The sequence below is a fragment of the Culex quinquefasciatus genome, chromosome 2, assembly GCF_015732765.1.
Source record: "Culex quinquefasciatus strain JHB chromosome 2, VPISU_Cqui_1.0_pri_paternal, whole genome shotgun sequence".
In the NCBI taxonomy this organism is placed as follows: domain Eukaryota; kingdom Metazoa; phylum Arthropoda; class Insecta; order Diptera; family Culicidae; genus Culex; species Culex quinquefasciatus.
In genome coordinates this window covers 159,294,876-159,320,985 of record NC_051862.1, presented here as the reverse complement: position 1 = coordinate 159,320,985, position 26,110 = coordinate 159,294,876, and the positions used below count along the sequence as shown (strand labels likewise).

Here is a 26,110-nt window from a genome sequence, read left to right as displayed (position 1 = left end):
TATGCAATTTTATGTGATTTTACACCCTGAAATATGTAGCCCATCAGTATGGGAAACCTACTTAACCGAAATGTCAAGCTCATATATGCGTTTATCCTTGCAGCTTTACATCGGTCTCATGGCCGAGTGGGCTAAGGCGCCAGTCCTTACTGTTGGTGCTGGGTTTGAATCCCGTCGGTTGCAACTTTGTTTTTGTGTTTGCAAAAATTTTACATGCAGTGTGTAATATTAAGTGTTTATTTTGACGAAGGTGATGTGCATGCTTTTGCATGCGATTTTACCATCGGATTTTTTGCTGTGAAGCTATAATATAAATTTGACTGCTATTTCATTAGAAAGATATAATTTTACAAGAAATTAGAAGTTTCAAGCTAGGCTTGTCAGGATTAAGGGTGCACAGCAACGATGGAAGTTGTTGTCTTCTTATTCCAAAAGGTTCAAACTTACGGAACCAATCCTGCAATAACGGGAATGTATAGTAAATCAAACTTTGTTGTAAATTACTTTGTGGACAGTACTTTAGGGGATGAATAAAAAAATATTTCGATAGTACCCGTAGTTTCGAAGATACTAAAATGTCTGTAACAAAAATCTGAGTGCAAAAGCTCTGGTTGATGTGCACCGTTAAATTGATAGTATTTTTAACCTTTAAAATCACCTGTTTAAACATTTAAGATTTTTCTGAGTGTATATGGTGATTTCCGTGGAAGTTCAAAAACATTACTTTTTTTGTTTTATGTTCTGTTCTTGAATACAATTTTGATGATTTCGTTACATATGCCTCTTGATTTCAAATGAAGTTTTTGAAAAGAGAGATGAAAATCTTAAAAAATATATTTACTGGGAAAATTTCGCAGAAAACTATTATTTTAATAATTTTGGAGTGTCATCATTGTTAAATTTGGTATTGATATGACATTCAATCAAATGTAAAAAGATTAAATAGAAGCAAATCAGTGAAAACTTGTTAGCTATATTAATAAAATATAAATAAATGCAATTTGATAAATAAGAATAAACATGCTCTACATTTCGTTTCAAATGTATAGAGCCCATCTATAAACCACCCCTTTTAAGAAATAAGTGGTGAGTATATTTGGTGATAAACATCTGTAATAAAACATAGTCATTTCTGTAATTTTGTTATAAGATTTACACGGTTACTTGAACATTTTTCAGGTTCCGTGAAATTTCCGTAAAATTCATTGTTTTGAAATTAACCCAAGTAACATTTTTTTCCAGGAGTTCTACAAGAGCTCTTCAAGATAGCTACAGCATATCAGTTTGGACCGCGGTAGGATAAAACTCTCTTCAAGTACTCTTCCAAACTCCTGAAGAAGTTTTGAAGAGAATTTTATCCTACCACGGTCCAAACTGCTATGCTGTAGCTATCTTGAAGAGTTCTTGTAGAACTCCTGGAAAAAATGTTACTTGGGAAGGTCCCTGTGAAATTTTAAATTTTTGTGCTTGAAAAATCACTAAGCCTAGGGGAATTTCTCGTATGTTTGGCAGGTTAAGCACTCGCTCCTAATTCCATCAAATTTTCTGATTTGCACTATTTAAATTACTAATTTTGCAAAACTTTTGATAGAAACTTGCTTGCTCACTTCTTATTGAGCTATTGATCACTCGATTTCAGTTGAAAACGCTATTAATTAGTTTTAATTGAATGCCAAAGTTCTGACCTGCCAACATTAGAGGTACGCTGAAATTAGATGCTGTTCCCCTACTAGTATTACATTATGATTCATCATGGTATTTGTAATTATTTTTCAAGATTCATCATTTTTATTATTATTATATATCTTTATTAATGAGCTAACTGCCGGAGGCTGGTTCAGCTAAGATTAATCATTTTTATGTCTTGATTTTGAAGTAATATTTATCATTTTGGGGTAATTCTCCACTAACTCATACGAAATCGGAAAAAGTTGCTCTAACCCTTCTTCGATTTGCGTGATACACTCTTAAAAACCCTGCCAAACACGAAATATTAAGATGAAAAAAAAAATGTTTTAAAAGAAAGAATAACCCTTCTGGGTTATTGCAGATTTGAAAAGAACATTAAATTTCCATGTCCCAAAAAAAAAATTACTGCCGGGTAAAGAAAAATGGCAGTGTTTTTGAAACTATTATTATATTTTTTCGACACGTCTATTTTCGAATGATCAAAAATAGAAGGGGTCGTACCGTCCCTCCGTTACGAGATGTCGAAAAATGGACTTGGAGTGCTCAGGGACAAAAGTTATCCCTTAGGACAAAGTATCACACAAATCGAACAAAAGTCGGAACAAATGGTGGAGAATTACCCAATGTCCACCTTCCACTAGATATTGAAGTCACTTGAAGCATCCAGCAAGTTACTCGACGCTGCAAGCAGTACCCCCATTTCCACTCAACCCAACGATGAATATTTAAATTGATGATAAATTCTTAAAATTCTCTCTGCTCGCCGAAAACTGAAACCCCTTTGTTCGATGTCGACGGCGACGTACACCGATGGCGCTGTTTGATTGTGATTGACTTTCAAATTAGTGCTGAGAATGCAAAGATTCCCGTTCTGGGAGGGAGGGCGGTAGTATTTGTTGAAAGTATTACCGAGAAATATGACCTCAGGTCGAAAGTTCACTGCACAGTGATTGGTACTAATTAATTCTTGAAGTGTGCCTGAAGTCAAAATTGTAGTCAAAAGGATGAAGGATGATGACCTGTGCTGCATTGAAATAAAATTGAATGAATTACAAATACTCGATTCAAATATTCAACAATTTGACATCAAACTCGATACTTTACCTTCTTTAGACATGGAACTCACGTCCTTAAATGAGAACTAATATTCCCTCAGCTGACGTACTTCACCAACTCCGTGAGAAGACGGTGGAAGCCATGCGTGACACTATCTTAAAAGTGTGTGATGCGAGCTTTTGGGGTTCAGATGACAAAAAAGGAACGAGCTTTGCCACTGCAAAGATATTCCATGGAAACAAGTTCTACCGGAAGAGTTTGCAAATTTTAGTGAATGTTAATCATTCTGTTCAAAGATAGGTTGCTTTTTATATCTTATTGTACTAACCAAAATTACGACCATTAAAGTTAAATTATACTGCAAAATGGTTTTCAACAAAAAATAATATGTTTGGTCTTTTTAGCATTCGGTGCTATCAGAATTAATCATAACTTCAACAATTAAATGTCTTTCAATTGAAAATCTCAACTCATGCCACGTGAGTCGCAAGTCCGCCTTTCAAGCGGAAAAATTCGATTCCCATCGAAGCTTAGCGCAGACCCACGTGACAAAAATCTTTCACACACTCGCCCATTTTCCCCTGAATTATGGTTGGGAAAATTTTCCCCAAAATCACGTCACCTTTTACCTCCTTCACTAGTGACTCCACGGGGAAAGATTTACACCCACGACGACGACGACGACCCACGGAACACCACATACCAATTACGGGACCATGTCTTGGGTGGCACCACTCAATGGAAGAAGAATCTGCCGAAAACTTTCTCCTCGAAGGCTCCCCAAGAGTGACTGTTGTAGGTGGCTCTTTGGTTGAGCCCAACACACAAAAGTTCCCACGCCTTCCGAATTCCCCCGGATTAAAGCCTTTTTAGAGTCCCTTTCAGCGTGAAAACTTTTCAGTTCCTCAATGGTGAAGGATGGCGCGCTGGCACTCGTCGGTTATTGTCGTGCGTGTGATCCGGCATGCATATTTTATCAACGGATGTTGACGGAAAAGTTTCCTTTTTGATGGGTGCACCACCCTTAAAATATGTCTTTAATGTGTATTTAGGGTAAGGCTTCTGTATAATATAAGCGAATGTGCCTGTTTGCCAAGCAGGATTTCCAGCTTGAATTATCAACATTTAGGGGAATTAGATTTATTTATGATTCAAGTTCACTTCTGTACTAAAAATTTATCTGATATCCAAGTTTATTGATTTAAAATAATTTCAAGATATTTTTCCAGTGCATTTCAAGTAAACTTTGTGTTGTTAATAAAAAGTAGTTTTCTACAATGTCACAATTTTATTCGTAATTTTGAATTTTTTATTTTTTGATTTGGATGATTTTTTGTCCACGCATTGTTATAAGAAGCAATTTTGCATCATTCGTTTTTCCATACAATTTTGGGGGCTGGTCATTCAAAATGGGTATGTTAATGTTTTAAATTCTGTACCATGAATTTTTAATTTAATTAAATATAAAAAATAATTTAACTTTTACGAAATTTTCTGATCCATTCAATAAACATATTTCCAACAATTTTTGATTTGGTCTTAACTAAGAAAATAGGAAAATTATCTGTTTGTAGACGTTTTCGAAAGTGAAGCTTGATTTAATTTTTTTTAAATAATATTCACAAATGCTTTATTTTTTAAACAAAATTAGACCAAAAGTTTCCGAGATATCGTCAGTTAAAAATTGGGTTACACTTAGAAAAAACAATGAAAATATCAATTTGAATTCATTGTGAGACTGTATCTCAGAAACTTATTGCCTGATTTTCAAAGTTTCAGGGATATAATTGTAAGAAATTTCCTCAGCTTTTCACAAATATTTTTTTAATGGGTGATTTTTTTCGAGAAGTTATTTTAAAATGAAAAAAAAAAACGAAAAAAAGATAAAAAAGAAGTTGCCCCCAAAATTGTATAGAGACTTGTGTGGAAAAACTAACGATGCAAAAAGACTTCTTTTGACATAGGAAAGGCATGGACGAAGTTTCATCCAAATAAAAAAAAAAAACAAAGAAAAGTCGATTTGCGAAATCGTAGAAAACAACTCTTTTTCTATATTTCCTAAAAAGACGTTTAAATCAAATTCGTTTAAAACAATCCTTAGTAGATAAAATTATTATAAATGAGTTTCAATGAATTTAACGTAGCGAAAAAAGTTTGCTCAATTCAGAAAAAGCTTTTTGACATATTGATCAATCTGAAATCTAAAATTTTTATTTTTTGTATTTTATTTATGAAATTTTCATTTCATTTCATTGTCAGAAGCATAAATAATTTTAATGACAGGAATTATCACGAAAATATCTTAAATGGAATATAAAATAACCCTTATTTTATAAGATAGCGAACTTAACTTAAAAATTAAAACTACACTCAAAAAAATGAGTTCGCGTAAACGTGAACAGAGTTCATGCCAACGGGAACCAGGAAGAAAACTGTTCACTTTCATGGTGCAATGCACTATAAAAGTTGAACAGTTTTCTTCCTGGTTCCCGGTGGCATGAACTGTGTTCACGTTTACGCGAACTCATTTATTTGAGTGTATAAAATGATTGCTTTTCCGAAGCATTTTTCTTTACAGCACAATTTCTAATTTTTATTCAGAAATACGAAGAGCCTGAGATATCGATTAAGGTTTGGGGTTATGTACTTTCAAAAAACTTAATGTATCTTAATAAATAATAATAAAACCGAATTGAATTAATATCATGAAATCTTTGTATTTTCCAATATTTCAAATAAACTCATTTTCAAAGCTAGGTTGCAATGTTAAGTATACATGCATTTGAAAAAAAACATAGATTTCATTTTTATCATTGAAAATTGGGGTCTAGCTCATTTCCCCGAATGACATTTCCCCGAATGCCATTTCCCCGAATATCATTTCCCCTAATCAGCTATATCCCCGAATGCCATTTCCCCGAATATCATTTCCCCTAATTGGCTATATCCCCGAATGCCATTTCCCCTAATCGGCCATTTCTCCGAATGCCATTTCCCCGAAGTGACACTTACGCCAATTGCCGTTTATTTAAATTTAAATATTCCCGAATTTTCATATCCCCTAATCATCATTTTCGCTAAAGCCTTTTACCATGACTAACAGTTATTTTCTTTCTCAATTTTACCGAACAAACAGCTTTTTCGGGTATGCTGTTGATTAAATGTTTGAAATTGGGTAGTAAAGCCCTTTGTTAATTTTAATGAATAACGGGAAGAAACACGATTAAAAACCATTTCTGATAACGTTTTTTTTTCATTTTTAAGCAAAAAAAAGTTATTGACAAGACAACATTTTTTCGATGGATCAACTATGGGCCGTTTGGAACGAGCTGTCGTTCAAAGGGTCATTGTGCTTAGAAAAATAAGCTTTATCGTTGTGAAAAATATTATCACAAATTTAATCCTAATTTTAGGACCCAATTACAGTCCAGACTCGATTATTCGAAGTTTCGATTATCCGAAGTTCGATTATCCGAAGGTTTGTATAAGACTTCGGATAATCGAATCACGAACAATTTTTTTTTCGTTTTTTTCTTTTTCTTGTTTTAAACATCTAATTTGAGTTTTGCAACCCCATTTTAGTTAAATTTGAATAGTTGATTGCCTATTTAATAATAAAATGCATTTTTTTTTCAATATTTCAGCACTACCATATTGGCCGCCATCTTGGATTTAAAAGTTTTAAATCACTTTAACGTAGTTCAGGGGTCATACTTAAGCTCGACAATAAAAAGCGAAGTGAAATTTTTCCGAGGCCTTCGGATAATCGAGTCTGGACAGTACTAGATTTTTTTTTGTTCAATTAACATTTGTACTCAACCGCATAATTAGATGTTGTTATTGAGGATTTTGCAAGGAAATTTGTCTTTTTTCGAATTTTGTTCAAGAACCCAAAAATCGAACAAGTAGGTACATAAGACTGGTACAAATTTTATTTAAAGTTTTTGTTGATTATACTTTTCGCCAAATCCCAAACCAGCAATGTCAGTGTGAACGGGGTTCTGTACTACGAAAATCGCACGGTATGTTTTTTGAATCATAAAAAATAACAAAACTTCTATTGTATTTTTATTATCATGTCTATTAGAAAAAAGTATTTGCTTTGAGAATATATAAAAAATTGTCTGTAACAATATTCATTGCATTTGAATGAATAGTACCAAACCTTTCACTACCCCTTCCCCCCTAAAATGCTACGACTGTTCTGAATGAAGCCAAAAAGAATGTTGATCATTCAAGGCCAATAAGAAAATTTCAAGAAATATTGTATGTAGTTTGATGTGATAAAAATTGCCATCAATTTTTTTCTTATAAAATGCTATTTCCCCGAATGCGGTCAACGGGGCACCGGGCATTTCCGCTTGACCGCGTTCTGGGAAATGGTATTCAGGGAAATGGCTATTCAGGGATATGACTAATCGGGTAAGTGGCATTCGGGATTGTGGCCCATTCGGGGAAATGTCATTCGGGGATGTGGACGATTAGTCCCTCGGTAATATGGGTTTCGGGGAAATGTGATAGATTCGAAAATTGTACCAGTAATTTGAAAAATAAATGAATCTTGAAATGGACATGAACGGACACTTTTTTGAAAATCAGAATTGTTTTTATCAGAAAAAAAGTCTCAACTGACTTTTCTTGAAAACGATGCATTTATTGAAAAGAAGATATAGTACTTTTCGGTTACAAATTTGAATCATTTGAGAAAAAAGATTTTTGGAAATTTTGTGGATTACATTTGCAATAATAAAAAAAATCAAGAAATTGTAAATCAGTTATTGTCTGTAAATGCAGTATATGAAAAGAATTACACCCTAAGATCTTGGAGCCAAAATTTGTAGAAACGATTGAGATTCTGACGGAGAATTATAAATCATGGCAAAACAAATATTAGTAGGTTTGTACGAACCAATGATGCAAAATGCCTTTTTTAATCATAAGAAAGCCACCCCCAAAATAATAAAAAATAGGATGTCCATTTCCGGGTTTCGTGGAGAATTGCTCTGACGTGTATTGATGAATATTACAATTAAATTCGAAGGGAAAATTTCAAATATTAGATTAGTTTCTTAAAACACTACTATCATTTAATTTATAAAGCCCATTTAGGCAGACTTTTATACCTTAGTCTTTTGTGCAAGGTTGTTGACCACTAGTATGTAGGTTTAAAAAAAAATTAAACCTTTGAAGTTCATTGCTAAATTGCTAATGCTCATGACCTTCCGACTTCCGTTCAACCACGCCACTAATCTGTCCAAGTCCATTGCACCATAAATATAAAATTTAAGCAATTTCCATTGGCCGGCGCCCAAACTTTCCAAGCAGCTGGGCCCCCATTTGGCAGCCATTGTGTGTTCCTTCCTTCAACCAGCGAAGGAGAAAATCCAATCAACAAAGTTTCCAAAGCATTAGCTGCAACACTTTAGCCCCCGGGTAATTACTAGCACCCCCCCTTTGAAAAGCGCACACGAAACTTTGAACTTTTAGGTTTACTGCCAGCAGCAGTCCAACATTAACGGCGAGCTTGAGCTGTAATTTTGTCGCCAAGTGTTGTCGCGCGAGCTGAACGGGCGAATCAAATGAGGCCAAATCGCATCAACTATTAGCAGCAGCAACCCTCGAGGGGGAATTTCGAGCAGCAGAAAAAGTTGGCTGGGAAAATTTCAGCCTAAATGACGACGCTCTACCGCGCCGCGTCTGTGGGGTAGAAATTATAAATCACCGCACAACATGTGCCATTAAGGACGTGCCCCTGCATGGAGAGGTCCTTTTTCGTCAGCGCTCGTGAACACGTGAAGCATCACTCAAAGGCGTCTGGCGTTGAAGCTCGCCGATGGCCTGATTTGAGCCGTGTCGATTCAACTAGCTGTGGAATGACTTTCTTGTAAACTAAACTACTAAATCAAAATGTAAATTCCACAGTTTCGATTTTAAATGGTTACAGTTCAAACTTGATAATGCATTAATTAATGTAACAGGCAAATAACTACTGAAATATGACTAAAATGAAGACAAGGAAGATTAATGTGATTACCCGAAGTTCCTGAGAAACCTTCGGATAATCGAGTCTGGACTGTATTTATTTTCACAAATAAAGATAAAAAAATCTATTCTTTCTGTTATTAAAAGTTCCCTGTTATTTTATTCAATAACATTTGTTTTTTTTATTGTCTCCTCGGGTTTAAGCATGTTGCATTTTTTGACGAAATTTTTGAATTACTTAAAATATTAGCTTTAAATTAATTTCGCTGTGAAACATTAAAAATTTTCCAAGTTTCTCAACCGGTGAGGAATTCCCCCAGGGGGGAGGGAATTTGGCCATTATTGGGGGGGGGGGGAATGAGGATGCAATATAAATTCTTAGTTTTGAACGTTTTTGATAAAAACTAATAAAAAATTCTAGGGGACTTTTATCAAAGTTTAATGCTTATAATTATTTTTGAATTTCTTGTGAAATAAATAAATTTCCTTGCCATTTTTTTCGGTTTTATTTTTGAAAATGTCTAAAATATAATGGTCAAAAACTTAAATTATATGAATGTTTTTTAGAAGAAATCTATTTCTCTGAATTTTTATATTGTTTGAAACATGAAGTGTTCCTAAATATTTTTGTTCCAGTTTTCAAAAAACTGTTATACAGAATTCATTTACATTCTTTCAAACATGAGCAGTGCATTATTTTTTTTTTAATAATTTTCTCGAGTTCGGGTTTTTTTTCGGTTATGAGTTAATCTTGTTTTTTTTGTAGAAGATTTTTCTTTAAAATTTGCTGGCTGTTAAAATTTTTCTTTAGACATCTGCATTCCATTGACCATGAGCAGGTTATTAAAAATTTGTTAAAACAAATCGCTGAGAATTTGTTCTTTTATTGCAAGAGTAGAAAAATATTTTGTTATGAACTTTTTTATCTTTCTACAAAAATTAAAGCCAAAATTATGATTTTTGTAAATTGATACTATATTTATAAATGAAGGGGGGAATGAAGGTCTTGAAAATAATCCAAGGGGGGAATTGGTCGAAAAAGGTTGAGAACCGCTGATGTACACAGTAAAAAAAATCATGGTAATATTACATCTGGGATGTCGGAGATGTCAGAAAAAATGTGTAATTTTTTCATTTGATAATGTGTAATTTCACCACTTTTCTGGTGTAATGTAACTTTTTCAGTCTAAATTGAGGTAAAATTACATTATAAAAAAGGTAATAATCAACCCTCCAAAATAACACCTTCGAAATTTACACAATTTTTACTGTGTATAATGAAATAAAAATTGTACAAATTTGGTACGAATAAAAAAATTTGTTAATGTTGAAAAAAATATTTTTGCAATTCCGTCGTGAAACTACTTACTTTTCCTGTCATTCTTGTACGACGAAATAGCCTACTTTTCTTTACCAAAAATAACAGAATCGAATAGCAACACTTTTCAAAATAAATGCTGAAAGTTCTACTTTTCAGCACTGAAATGCTACTCGGTGAACATCGTTGGATAAATGTACGACTCGTGCTGAAAAAATCCTCTTTTTGCAACTTGTTGCATAAACTACTATTTTAAAACTATTCAAAAGTTATACGCTAGTTTGATAAATTTCGATTTTTGGGTCATATGTGACCCATCATGGCTACAAAAAAGCAATTTACACCAGTCCAGTTGTTTTGCAATAATTGTTCTTCAAAATATCCAAGTATTGACGAATTTATTTCATTAATTTCTTTAAAAAATAGATTTCAGAAAAAAAAATATCACCCTGATTTTTCAAGCCATTATAGAATATGACATACAATTTATAAATATATATGACGGCTCCAGCGATAAAATAAAAAACAAATAAGGGCATTTTTTTCCAAAATTGTACGATGATTTACAAATATATTTAACCAATATGGAAATATATTTAAACATCAAAATAAAAAAAATCAACAAAAAAAATCATTTTTCAGCAGATGACTTTCTAAAAATGATTAGATTTATTTATATTTGAAACTTTATACAATTTCCGGTTTTCAAATGTCAATAGATTAATTGAAAGTGAATCAAAAGTTAACAGCATACTGAAAAATATTCAAATTATTTTTAAATGCAATTTACAGTCGTGATGAAAACTCAGCTTTAAATTTGAAAGATTATAACAAAGCATGTTTCTTATTATCCGATTTTCACATTAGAAGATCTTTAGAAATGACATTAAACCGGAATACAATTCAATTTTTTTTTCTAAACGAGAATGATCGACAAATATCCCATAGTTTGGTTTGTTTTTAAAATTCAGAGCTAAACTTGTCTAAAACCGTTACTATGTAACATTTTGGAACGTCACTCTTTTGCAAGTTTTTTTAATACTTAATTTTGACCTAAAAAGCTCAAATTCGGAGTTTTAGGGTCAATTTTATGTATTTACAAAAATAAATTGAAAAAATGAAATTTGTAAAAGTTGTTGGCAAAAGCCACTTTTGGGTAATTTTGATCGAATATTTGAATTTTACAAAATAAGGTTTACCAAACTTCAGGTTCACGAAATCTTTGAAACATTTTTACTGGTGTTAAGCCTTGCCAATTACCTTTCAAACCAATACATAATTTTTGAAAATCCTGTTCTTCTTATTTTTTATCATAATTTTCCTAAAAAAATGTGCAGGGCAAAGGTGCGCACTAAAATTTCCATACTTTTTTGTATGAAAAAAAAATCAAACGCGTAGAATAACTTTTATTTCTGGTGGTTTTATTTCAAAATCACTAAAACAAATAGTATTTCCCGGACAGACGGTAATAACAACATTCATGCCATTTCAATAACAAATACTGTTAAAATAACAGAAAGTGTTATGGAATCTTCTTCAAAAACCCATTTTTGCATAAGAGTTTAATAACAGTTTATGTTATCATAACAACATTTGCTATTGGTTTGATATTTGGGTGAAAGCCAAAACAACTTTGGAATAACATTTTTTTGTTATGGAAGAATAACTCCGACTGTTATTAGGATGATCGGATTAGTTGTTAAAATAACAAAAAAATAATAACAAAGATTTGTTCGAAGAATAGCTAAAAGTGTTATTAGTCTGTTATTACAATAACAATCCAATAACAAAAAAAAATCATAACGACGAATAACAAATCTTGTTATAAATAACATAAAGTGTTATTGGCCTAGTATTTTCAAATAACAAAAAATGTTATTCCTTAGTTATTTCCGTCTGCTTGGGTTCTGCCAAAATCTAACCAAAAAATAAAACTTACGTGGAAATTGTGAGGTTTTTAACCCTTATAGTGAAATTTTAGTTATTTAAGTACTACCTACTTAGTTTTAAAGAAGTCAATTTATTATAAATTTTCTAGATTTGGAGTAAATAACAACTTCCTATTCAAAACTAAATAAAAAACAAAATTTGACACAAATAAAACCTAAAAAATCATTTTGCCCCGTATCGTGCGCACCTTTGTCCCACACACGGGGCAAAGGTGCGCACTTCATTTTTTAGAGCAATTCCTGATTCTCCGGATATAGCGATTTGAGGTAAATCCAAGTACTACGAAGGCCATGGACAAGTGTACCATTTGGTAAATACAACGAATCAAAAATATTGTATGGTCACCGGCAACAGAACGATTGTCATTAGGTGCGAACCTTTGCCCCACACTACTCTAGATATTAAGTAACTTAAACTTAATTTTATATTTAAATAAGCAACACTGTAAAATATATTTGACCAGTTTATTCGTTTGATTTGAAAGCAATTTCTTTGTTTAAACTATTCGACAGTCAATAAAAATGTTTTTTTTTAGCTTGAATTGATTTTCAATTATCCTGAAATAATTATCCAACGAAATTGAGGGCTCTAACGATTTGAAGTTTAAAAACTTGCAAAATAGGATATTAGTCATCTTTTTATCTTTGTTAAAATATAATGATTAAAAATACCAAAAGATTTTGTTTAGTTAACAATACATTTTAAAAGTTGTTTCAAAAAAGATTTCGATTTTAAGATCAAAAAAAGTCCAACCTTAAGAAAAAAAATATGTGGAGGATCAAAAAATTGAAATTTGAAAGAACCTCATTGTTTTCTTTAAAAATTTGTTAATTTAGATAAATTGAGAACCAACCAATTTCCCCACCAATTTTAATACTTTTTTTCTGCTTACACCAAAGAGACATTAAAAGACCTAAAGGGGGCAGTAAGAATGGGGCGGCGCGTCGTATAAAAAGTCATTAAATTTTTCTCACTTGCCTCTCAAAGGCAGCACAAGCTGATTCCGAGGGGGAGAGGAGAGGGGCGGCCATCGACCATCACACGGTTCAAAGATGTCGGTCACGTGAACGGTCGAAGGACGGTGGCAGAAATTGATTTAAATTGCTTATAATTTAGCATTATGCCCACCGCAGTAGCAATGATGACCGTAAATGATTGCGGCTGGCTCGAGGTGGTTGGAACAGAATAGGGGATCATTATTTTGAGGTTAATTCGTCGTTTAAAATGGTTTTGAATCGTGTTGTTAAAAAAATGTAGAATTTACAAGATTAAAAAAAGGATTTAATTTGAGTAAATGTTAAGAAATCATTTCAACCTTTCATTTGCTTCTCAAAAGATTGAACTTATTCTGCAAAACTCTTCAGTTGAAGCAGAAAGAACTTTGCCATTACCTGGTACCTTCTATTTTTATACATGCAAACAAACACGGAACATTTCTTGGCTAGCATTTGTGAGAAATTACAGTCTTTCACGGAATAGTGTCATTTTTCTTGTCTACTCAATTTAAGTCAGTTTGACTTTGAGCTGTTTTAGTTAGGCCAAATCATACACCAATCGATTACTCATGTTTATTCCAATCAAAAAATATGATTGCTGGCCTGCATCAGTCCACTTCCATCGAGTGCCAGCGATTTGCATTTATGATGCAGTCAGCTTTTTTCGATCGTAATCCACCAGCTTACAGAGGTAATGCACTTTGTTGCCGCTAAAGCTAGTCCGATTATTAGATTTTTATCAAATCTCGTCGATCTAAATCCATTAACATTGTACCGCAGGTTGAAAGGGCAACATCGTGGCCAGGGGTTGTGACTCAAGTGGAGAACTTTTTTTTGCTGGTTGAGCAAACTTAAATATTAGCATAAATAATAAATAAATAAAATAAATAAATATTAGCATAAATAAATATTGGAAGAAATTATGAACAAAAAGTCGGGAGTATTTTATAAATCAGCAAAACTTCAATTATTTAAAGTGAAAATTACCAGCACAAAAACACCATCTCAACCCAAGCTTAAGTCAAAAGCAGTCAAGTCTAGTGGTGACCCCACTAAAACCACCCCTATTTCCCGATGAACTCCGATGGAAGTCACTCTTCAAGGGTCGCGGTCGTCCGATTGGGATCGGAAATGGCACCCCATTTGTTGCTTACCCTCCCACCCACTTTCCCCCCACACACAGCTTTCAGGACTTGGGCGGAAAAACACTGACGAAAAGTAAATTAATCGACCTGGTGGTGGATTGGTGACAAATGATTTAATTATTTGATAGTTGAGCTACCGAATAAGGCGAGGTGAAAAAGCAAACATCCCCGTGGAAGTCACTCAACTTAACCCTTGGTTGATCAATTATTTTTCAATCATTTTTTTGTTTTCTTTAAAAAATCATTTTTTTAGAGCATGTTCTAAAGATTATTTGTTTTTAAACAAACATAAACATGATCAAGTTCAGTCAATTTGAATGTTAAGGGTTAAACCACCACATCCTCAACCAACGAAAAAGAGGTGGTGGTGGTTGCAGGAAATTAAGGGTGAAGCTTTCTTATCGCTAGCCCAGGAAAATGGGTTTGTATGGGCGGGCGCCCGCCGGACAAGGAAAACGATTTGCATTATGGTAATTCGGTCGAGAGGGTGCACTCCTGGGAGAAGCAAAATGTTGTTCATAACTTCAACGACCCGTTTTGGGCAGACTGGCGACGGGAAAAATGGTTTTTGGGACTTTTGCTCCAATTAGAAGCTTTCACTCAGAAAGCACCTACGCACAATGTGAAAGCTTTCAGAGCGTTGGCGGCTCGTTTTGGATGGTAAAAATTTGTTTGTTTTGTTTCAGTTTGGGAAAGAAATGGATCGACGCAACGTTTTATTACTATTGACATTTACATGCTGAGGCGCATAAGAACCATAACTAGACCTAAATTGAATAATTTAGTTCGTTCAAGGTATTAATTTTGTATGCTTGTTTACATTATTCTATTTCCGCAAAAGCTATGAATGTTTCTTGACGTTTTTGTATGTTTAATTGTTTAAAGCAAAAAAAGATTGAAAATGTTTCAAATTGTCTAGAAATTTAGAAAGTTTGAATTAATAAATTTAAAACTAACGCAATCCTTTAGAACTTAAAATAACAAAAAGTTCAAAACACAAAATAACGAAAGTTCAATAATGAAAGGGGTCGTACCGGATTCATGATCAAGGACCAAAATAATTTCTTAGGAAAAATATTTCACGCAACAGCTGTATGAGTTGACGGAGAATGACGCTATTAAAAACAAAGATATAAAAATTATCTTATGCGCCAAGTCTCTGTAGCAGATCTATTTACCAAAATTGCAAAATTTTATTGCAATGCCTATGCGAATAATGTTTAAAAATGGTTTGAACCTATCCCCTTTTCAAAATATTACTTTCTTCGTTATTTGCAATATTTGCATTATATAAAGAAGATTGGAAGTAAAAATGGTTTACCTTTAATTTAAAATTCATGTTATTTAACGAAACAGCAATTTTATTTTTGTGTGATTGGCAGGTTCATAAGGATTTGCTGTTTCTATCAACTATTTCTTTTTAATTTACAGCTTGTAAGCAGAATCTTTTTTTAAAGCAATTGAACAAATACTAGGGAAAATTCGGGATTCCTTGAAAATAATTGATTCTATTTTATTTTTATTGTAATTTATATAAAAGACATTTATAATTTCAAAATCTTTTTTAATTCCGAACGCAAATATTACCGAATTGAAAAACTTTTATAAAAAATTCAAACATAACATCTATACTTTTCTTCGGTGTTAAATGTTTGTTTTTGCGATCAGGATAATTACCATTTAGAGGGTGACGAGCGGGAATTCCCGGGAAATTTTAATTTTATAAATATCGAAGCAATATTATATAAACTAATCTGAAAAAAAAAACATTTGAAAATTTGAAATTGTTAAGAACATTGAATGTTCAATGTAAGATGTTCAAGTTCGAATGATCCAAAGCTTCTCTTATCTTCTTATTCAGAAAGTGTAAATTTGAATTTATCAAAAATTCCAATAACTATAATTGAGAAATCATAAAATAATGTGGACCCCAAAATTTACCTTAATTTTATTTTTTATTTATTTTATTTATTTTTATGTATTATTTTTAAGAGGAAAAAGCCTTTTCAAGATACGTATAATTTCTATATCCTCATTCAAGCATAGCAATCCTTCTAATCTAGTTTTTTTTTTAAATCTTATTAATTTAATTTCGCTGCATCAAGATAATTTCCTTTTTTGATGTCAATAAGTCAATTTGTGTTTCGCATCAACCTCAATATTAAATTATATTTTGGAAGAAAAACTTTAAATTGATGTTATGAGTCGATATTTATCAAATTGCAAAAATCCTGATACTGGGAAATTATATATTACCTATTTTTTTACTTCACAAAAATCTAATAACAAGTTCATACAACAAGCTGTATTTGCAAATTTAAAAAAAATCAATAGGTACACAATTGAAAAATGTGTAAATTTGGAAGCTGTGATTTTTGATGATTGAATATTACCTCTTTTATGATGTAATTTTACCTCAATTAAGACTGAAAAGTGACATTACACCAGAAAAGTTTTAAAATTACACATTTCCAGAAGTAAAATTACACAGTTGTTTCTGCATAAAAGATGTACCCCTTTCCAGACGTTAAATTACCATGATTTTTTTTACTGTTTAGATCATAGTTCCCAAAAAACAATGAGGCTACTAATTAACGTTTCATTTAATAAGTATAAATAAATCGTAACTGAATTCATTGAAAAGAAACATATTTATAAATAATTTTTCTTTATACATTATTGGCACTATTGACATAGTTTAAAACACTCCCGGGTCCCGAGATTCCCGGGAAATTTCCAAATTCAACTCTCGATTCCCGGGAAATTGAAAATCTCGAGAATCGTCACCCTCTATTAACATTACATAAAAAACACAGAGTTGGTAATGATTTTAAACTTTATAGGGATAAAAATAACTGCTTGAAAGTGTTTTTTTTTTCATTTTTTTACAATTTTTGACTCTATGCCTGAATATTTCATTGGCCTGAATAATAAAACTTTTACTTAGGCCAATCAGAATTTTATATTTTTCTTGAAATAGTTTTATTGATAATTATTGCTTATTATTGCTATCATACCTGTGATTGTTTTTGCTCTAAAAAATGGAAATAATAATGCTGGATGCTGGTATTCCTGGACCCTTTAAAATTTGTCTTAAGGATTATGCTAGAGCATAATCATGGTATCATACCAATTCAAGGTATTGTTTTGATATTGCAAAATTGCAGAATTTGTCAATGGTCGAACACCACATTTTGGTATTCGTTTGTTATTGAAGTGTTATATCAAATTTCTCTGAAACTTTGGTAAAATTTTGACCAATTTTGACAAAATAATTAATTTTGCGCTAAAATGATGTCTCAAAACGAATGCCTTCACTGAAAACCGGAAATTTCAAACTTGATTTTAAACATTTTTGATATACCCCCTAAAGAAATGACTTGAAATTGTGGAAAATTTTCTAAGTCAGAATGGCACATTTTGGTATTATTTTGGTATTGAAGTGTTTCATCAAATTCCTCTGAAACTATGGGAAAATTTTCATAAATTTTTACGAGTTAATTAATTTTGCGCTAAAATGACTTGAAACACAAAAATGTTATAGCTGTTTTTCAATTATTTTTTTGATATACCCACTAAGATTTTTTTTAAAAACGTTGAAGTTTTTGTAAGTCGTGATAACCAAATACTTTGAAAATCGAGTTAATCGACAGATTTTCGAATTTTGGTGAATTTCAATCCAGTTTCATTTTAATAACATTTATTTTTCAATCTTATTATTTTTCAGAATCTTCAAGAACTTCAAGCACAGGCTGATCATCAATGACAAATGCATTCGATGTGGTGAAGAATATCACTAAGAACAACATGGAATCATCAGGTGAGTAGATTTGGCTGTTGCATATGGATCATTTCCGTTTTTTCACTAACTGCAACTGCTGCACTAAAAATGGTATGAAAATACCAAATTTTGGTATTACCTACTTGTGCAAATATCAGCGACCAAAATGTGCTCTTGGTTGCCCAGTAATAGATGATAAAATACCATGAAATCATACCAAAATCATGTATGTAGAAGACCACAGGATTACCAAAAAATGATTTTCCAAGGGCGCGGGAATACCTAAAATTAAAACCATGGCAATACCAAGTTTTGGTATACAAGCAATGTTCAAAAACTCAGAAGACCTCAACTTGGTATTGAAATGGTTTTATTTTGAGGTATTATTTTACCCTTGGAATAACATGGTTTGGTATTGTTGTGCCCTTCCACATACAAGACTTTGGTATGATTTCATGGTATTTTACCATCTATTACTGGGCAACCAAGAGCACATTTTGGTCCCTGTAATTTGACCAACATTTATTATGTTATTTACCCCTGCTCGGGTTTGTTATCGATAAGTTCTCCGTAATGCAATGAAACAATCTGAGTTACAATTTTATTACACTTGAATGAACACTGAATTAAAAAAAAATGCTTAAATTAAAATAGATTGTTACAAATCTTTAAATCATCTATTAATAGATGACTGCCAAAATACAATGTTTTATTTAGACAAAAAATCAGTAAACAATGCCCTCAAAAACATTGTTCAACGTTAAAAAAAATCGAAATAAACGCTGTGACCAAGATTCACGCTGAACATGTTTTCACTTTCAATCAACATTGTTTCCATTCGCCCATGCAGGCATTCCAGCCGTCCGCCAAGGAATTTTCATTTTCTTCCACAAAATGCCTGCCCCCTTCTTAAACCTCCTCCTCCTTACTGTTAAAAGTCTGACCAAATTTCCACCTCTTCAATCACGCCAATCAACTTCAGCAAGGTTTAGGAATTCGCCCTCTCTTCAGCCATCTTTCCAGAGTGTGGATTTTGTCAATTATCTCCGCGGGACAAAAATTAATATTGATGCAGAGTGCTCGGTGGCGCGGAAAATCGACGACGAAAAATCTTCACATTACTCAAATTAAATGTTTAAACATCACGGAGAGGTTAGGCGTTGGAAACAAAGAAAAAGCTTTCCCCCCGAGACAATGAGGGGGGGCTTTTCCGCTGAGGTTGTCTCGTTTGATGGTCCGTGACTTGACTTGGTTTGCTGTGGCAGAGTAAGTGTTGCTTGGGAATGATGCCAAAATTAATATTCGACATTTTTCTTGGTCTCCTTTTTTTGGGGCATGGCATTTTCTTTTGCTTTTTTTTGCTGTTGAAATTTTCAAGTAGCTTTTGAGTAAATATAAAAAGAAAAAATACCAGAAAAAATTGCCTTTTCAACAGACCTTTTGATAATTAAATTTGTTCATGGCTTGGAAATCATACCATTACAGGTATCAATTCTACTAAAAGGACACCTTCAAATTAGCAACGGAACCAAAATTTTGCCATTTTGACGCTCATAATCAAATTACTCAATCCATTAAAACCTTCACGGAAAACGCTTTCCCCAATGAGCAGCAAGAAAAATTTGTCTTAATTTGCTCCCTTTTTGATTTGCCCATCCAATCCGACAAAGGAAAACTCCAAAAAAAGTTCCACTTGAGTGGCAACAATGACCTTCCTGTTTGGGGCCCACTTTGCAGTCTTTTAGGCATTTTTTGCTGAAGTTAAAAATCAAGAAGAAGAAGAAGAAAAAACTGCTGTGCTCTATACTTACTGATGATGCTGAGATTGTAACGAAAGCTCTGCGTTTGACTGGTCCGAAAGTCAACGCGACAGCGGTAGACACCCTCGTCATGTCGTCGAACATCCTAAGCAAATATTTGCGAAAAGGTCCCCGGCAAACGGCAGTGTCATGAAACGAAACGAAACGAACGGAGAAGATCAGAAAAAAATTGCTGGAAAAGGAGAGTCTAAAGGTTGGAGTCTACAAAAAAATATGGTGAGGAAAAATCGTCATGAAAAACTGGAAAGGAGAAACTGAACTGAAACTGAACTGAAACTGAACTGAAACTGAACTGAAACTGAACTGAAACTGAACTGAAACTGAACTGAAACTGAACTGAAACTGAACTGAAACTGAACTGAAACTGAACTGAAACTGAACTGAAACTGAACTGAAACTGAACTGAAACTGAACTGAAACTGAACTGAAACTGAACTGAAACTGAACTGAAACTGAACTGAAACTGAACTGAAACTGAACTGAAACTGAACTGAAACTGAAACAGGAACCGGAAATTGAAACTGAATTGACGTACACACAAAAACAAAAATCAAATTTAAATTTCCAGTGCCCCTTTCCGGGGCAAAAAAAACAGCAATCTCCCAAGAGTTGAACGAGAGGGCTGTCAGCACATTTGAGTTCGAGGTGGAAGTTTGGGATTTGGGAGGATAAATTGTGTGTCAACACGGAGTGGACCTTTCCGGGAAACAAAAACAGCTCCCGTGTTGACGTGTGTGTGTGTGTGTGTGCTGTTCCTTCATGCACACGGAAAAACAAAAACAAAAAACATGGATAACAATGAACCGAGACAATGGTGGAATGTTGCAAAAGGACACGGTTAGGGTGGTTCATGAAAATTAAAATTTAACTCAAAATTTCAGTTGTGAAGGAAACAACAAAAGATTTCACAACGTTTTGAAATAAAAACAAAAAACATGAACCACCCTAGTTGAGCAACGAGGGGCAATCCTACCTGGATGTCCAGCGTGGCCGGATCCGCGTCGGTGTTGAAGTGGGCCCGTGGTCCGAAACTCTCCGGCGCGGACCAGTGGCGGGCCTGCTGCAGAGGTTTCCCCCGGACGTCGAAGCTGTGAATGAGTTTCGGGAGAGAGAAAGAGAAAGTACACGACGTTAGTTATTTCTGGGGGTAATTTATGTTTGGCGGAGTTGTTGTTGGCTGAGGTCTGCTTTTGCAGTATGTTTAATGAGTTGGACCAGTTTTTGCGGGTTGGATTTCCGTGGAATAATATTGTTTGACTTCTGAATCGCGGAGCGAGATTACCGGGATTTTGGTGGTTAGGTTTTGTAAATGGTGAGATTCTTTTTCACCTTCAAAAATTATGGAAGAGCTTGCTTAAGGTTGAAATTCAATATAAAGGCTAATTTATCTTGATATTGATCTTGAATTAAATAAGAACACGAAAACATTAAAAAAATATATCCAGAACAAAGAACAAAGAGAACAAGTAGAACAAACAGAACAAAAAGAACAAACAGAACAAACAGAACAAACAGAACAAACAGAACAAACAGAACAAACAGAACAAACAGAACAAACAGAACAAACAGAACAAACAGAACAAACAGAACAAACAGAACAAACAGAACAAACAGAACAAACAGAACAAACAGAACAAACAGAACAAACAGAACAAGCAGAACAAACAGAACGAACAGAACAAACAGAACAAACAGAACAAACAGAACAAACATAACAAACAGAACAAACAGAACAAACAGAACAAACAGAACAAACAGAACAAACAGAACAAACAGAACAAACAGAACAAACAGAACAAACAGAACATACAGAACATACAGAACAAACAGAACAAACAGAACAAACAGAACAAACAGAACAAACAGAACAAACAGAACAAACAGAACAAACAGAACAAACAGAACAAACAGAACAAACAGAACAAACAGAACAAACAGAACAAAAATACAAAAATACAAAAATACAAAAATACAAAAATACAAAAATATAAAAATACAAAAATACAAAAATACAAAAATACAAAAATACAAAAATACAAAAATACAAAAATACAAAAATACAAAAATACAAAAATACAAAAATACAAAAATACAAAAATACAAAAATACAAAAATACAAAAATACAAAATACAAAAATACAAAATACAAAAATACAAAAATACAAAAATACAAAAATACAAAATACAAAAATACAAAAATACAAAAATACAAAATACAAAATACAAAAATACAAAAATACAAAAATACAAAAATACAAAAATACAAAATACAAAAATACAAAAATACAAAAATACAAAAATACAAAAATACAAAAATACAAAAATACAAAAATACAAAAATACAAAAATACAAAAATACAAAAATACAAAAATACAAAAATACAAAAATACAAAAATACAAAAATACAAAAATACAAAATACAAAAATACAAAAATACAAAAATACAAAAATACAAAAATACAAAAATACAAAAATACAAAAATACAAAAATACAAAAATACAAAAATACAAAAATACAAAAATACAAAAATACAAAAATACAAAAATACAAAAATACAACAATACAAAAATAAATCACAAAAAAAGCGAAATGGAAAACTTAAGTAATTAATTAAAGGTTAAAAACTTCAAACAATAAAACACAATCGAAACCAACCAACTCGAAGAAAGTGACGCACTCGCAGCTCGACCTAGAACAGAACACGGAAGGCGGTTTCACTTCTTCTTCACGGCCGTCGACTTTTGTTATGTTTTAATTATGCAAATGTACACAATAACCTCCTACAAGGCGGATTACGTTAATGACGATAACAACTGCACGCAAAGGTGGGTTTTGCGGGGTGGGGGTGATGGCGTTGTGTTTGTGTAATGATGACGATGTCCCTGGGTTCTCCTTCCCTCCGCTGTCGTTCCGGGGCGGAAAGTCACTCTCGTTTTCGGTTGGCATTTTCTTTTGAAGATCTTTGTGAAAAAATGGGGGTCATTGGGGTAAAATTGTAGACAAATTATTTCCAAATTTGAATACCTAAATTTTCAAGAAGTTTTATTTTTTTAAAGTATCATTTTATCCTAGTGACCTCACCCCAAGAACTTTCACAGAGTTCAAGCTCATTGCGAATTTTCCACCGAATAAAGTGGAGTTGCGTTTGTTCAAAAACTGCGCACCAAACCCCCCCCCCCCCCCCCGAGGGTGGTTGTCCCGAGGTAGCATCATCATCCACGTGGGAGTCAGTTTACCTTTAATGGCTTCCTCCACACAAACCCCTCCCCCCAGGTGGTTACGTCGCGCAGTTTAAGTTTATTCTCGGTTTTGTTAAGAAAAGCGATTACAACTGCGGTCGGTGGCTTCTCTGACACACCTTGACTTTTGTACTTTCGTGAAAACTGGTGACCAAAGTTCTTAGCGCCACCGCTCATTTTTGGGGGAGGTTTGGTTTGGTCGATTTTAGCAGCAACTTTTGTGGGTGGGTGGGGGCGTTGTTTCAGTGGCTAGTTTTGCTTGAGCAGGAGCGCAATGAGGTAAGCAATTAGCTATCAAATTGTGCGTCTCGTTGTTTGGTTTTTGGAGAGCAGTCAGGGATTACGATTATGGAGCTTGTTAATTAGAGACTGCAGAGGTTATGTAATGAGTAATTTTATTTTGGAACTTATTTCATTGAGAAATTAAGAAATTACAGCACAATTTGTGCTACTCACGATTTTATTTCCCAAACAAGTAGATGCCCTTTAAAATCGACCAATCGTCGCGAACTTTCATAATATTTCAAAGCCAAACAATATTCTTCAACTGCACGATATTGACCAAAAACTTTCATAAAGCTCACTGTAAACACATTTGTATCGAGTGCACTGAATGCAACTCAAACAGAGTTCAACCAAACAGCCATTAATTTCCCCTTTCCTTAAGAATCCACTGCTCAACTGCTCCAGGTGACATTTACCGTGCTGCTGCAACATTTTGCAACTATTTCACCCAAATAAAACTCGTTCAAACAACTTTCCTCTCAATCAATCACTTAGCCAATTTCTTTCACCAGAGCCAAAAAGCTTGCCAAAGAAAAATGGTACCAACAAACATAAAAAAGAAACGAAAGCTCAAATCGAGTGCCCCAGCAAACTTTCCTCCTGCTGCCCCAAAAGTTCGTGCAAATCGTTTGCCAATCTGGTCGTTTATGGAGGGAGCATCAAAAGGAGCAAAATGTAACGAAGAACAAGAAGGTGTACTTGGCTGTGTCGATTCGGGGACCGATTACACGGCTACGGACCAAACATGGCGAATAAATAGTTGCCGGAGGAGACGAGAGTTTGCCGTTGGCCTTCCCAGCTACGCTGCTGGCCAGATGAAATATCCTCGACCAGTGTCGTATCCATCAATGCAACTCGGTACTTATCCGAATAAATCTCTGCGCAAAAGCTTGGACGGATTGCTGCTGGCAAGAATTCTTTGTTCAAATGATACAGGAAATAAAAAAATACAGAAAAAAGCATTCCAAAAAAGTTAAGTTTGAAAATATGATATTTTTTTTTAAAGAAATAAAAAATATTTACAACAAAATTCACAGAGTCAATTTAGAATTTTTTTTTGAATTTGCGATATTTTTAAAAGCGCTTTTTACCAAATTATGTAAGGAAAATATTTCAAATTTTATGACGTTCCCTTAAACAACTGTTCAATACAAAACATTTTTGTAATGCCGATTAAAAACTTATTCTTTTTCCTGTCATTCTTGAACTATGAAACGGCCAAAAAACGAAAACTCTTCCCAAAATAACACTGAAATCGGTACTGAAAAGTTGAACTTTTTAGAACATCTTTCGAAAGAACTTTATTCAATATTTTTTTAGATTTCAACGATGAATTAACTTAACACATGGACATTTGAAAAACATTTGACTTAACATTCCATTCTAAGGGTGTTTTTCGGAATTACAATACAAGTTGAATGCTCTTGTTTTTTTTAAGAACTTGTCGTATTTATCATTGGATAAATGTACAACTGGTGCTGAAATAATGTTCTATATGCAACTTGTTACATAAACTACTATTTTATTTCAGAAAACTTCAAAGTTTCAATGAAAATAGACGTGCAATCAACTGAAAACAATTAAAAATGTATCGGCATGCGATGATTATAATTGTTACCATGGTTGAACCAGTTATATAATATTTGTTTTTTATTTGTTAAATTTCAACGTACAAAAACAAACTTTTTTTTATTAAAACGTTGTCAAGCCTTTGTTGACCTTGGCTAGAAACATGAGACATTAACTTTAAAAAATATTTCCACTGGCCTTATAAGATGAAATAAAGATTTCATTGCAGTTTTTTTTTTAATTTATTTGCACATTCTGAGTATGATAACGGGCTTGCAACAAAATTTCTGAAAACATTTTTTATGATTTTATTTTTATTATCATTTGAATGAAAAAAGTGTTTTAAAATGCTTTTTACACTGGTTTAGTTGTTTTGCAATCATTAGTTTAAAAAACAATTGGACGAAAACAAAAATTTTAGCGTAGTAAAAGTTTTTGCGGTACTGTACATTAAAAATTTAAAAAAATTCAAAACTTGACAAAAACTTTTTTAAATATTTGTGCCAGCCTAAAGTTACAAGTAAAAATTTAAAATAAATCGGAAATTATTTTTGTCCATGATTCGATTATCCATATTTCCTTAGAAATCATCGAATAATCGACAATTCTTTATCAAACTTTTAATCACTGAAAGTTGATTTCACAATGATTAAGGGGACTAGGCATCTTTAGCGCCAGGGTTTAGGGTGGTGCAAAATCGGATAGCAGAGGTATGAATTTGAAAAAAAAGTTGAGCTTCAGAAAAATTTAAACACATATTGGGCGTCATCCATAAAGTATGTCACGCTAAAATCGGCCAAAATTAACCCCCCTCCCCCTATGTCACACTATGTCACGCTCGATCCAATCCCCCTTCGAAAAGTACGCCACATTCTGTTGACTCCCCCCCACCCCCCTCCATATTGATTTTTTGAAAAATTATTGCATGTTATAAATAAGATTATTTATAAATCAGGAGTTCAATCGAGAGTTTTTAATTTTACAGGTTGTGTTTAGATTTTTATTTTGTTGAATGTTGTAGTGATGGAAATCACCATCAAAAGTTTTTTTTGAAAATCTAATGATTTAAGCATATTAAATCTATCATCGAAAACTCTGTTTTTGATAGCCTTGTGTCGTGTTTGATTTTTTTATCAAAAAAAAAAAAACAAAAACTTCTTTTAGATATATTCTTTGACTGAATTTTCAGTATTCAGGAAATAGTCTAGCGTGACGTCACGGTCTCACGGACCCCCCCTCTCCCCCTTGTCACACTTTGTCACGCTTGCGACCACTCCTC

At 33.2% G+C, this 26,110-nt stretch overlaps 1 protein-coding gene across 1 annotated transcript in view; it reads right to left on the bottom strand.

Annotated features, from left to right (window-relative positions):
• The window catches only part of LOC6036051, a 747,764-nt gene that overhangs the window by 199,601 nt on the left and 522,053 nt on the right, over positions 1–26,110 (bottom strand). The window contains exons 4-5 of the mRNA XM_038257515.1: positions 20,710–20,824; positions 19,728–19,821 (exon numbers count right to left, since the gene is read on the bottom strand). Coding sequence (XP_038113443.1) covers positions 19,728–19,821; positions 20,710–20,824 — 209 coding nt within the window. The remainder of the gene's footprint in view (positions 1–19,727; positions 19,822–20,709; positions 20,825–26,110) is intronic.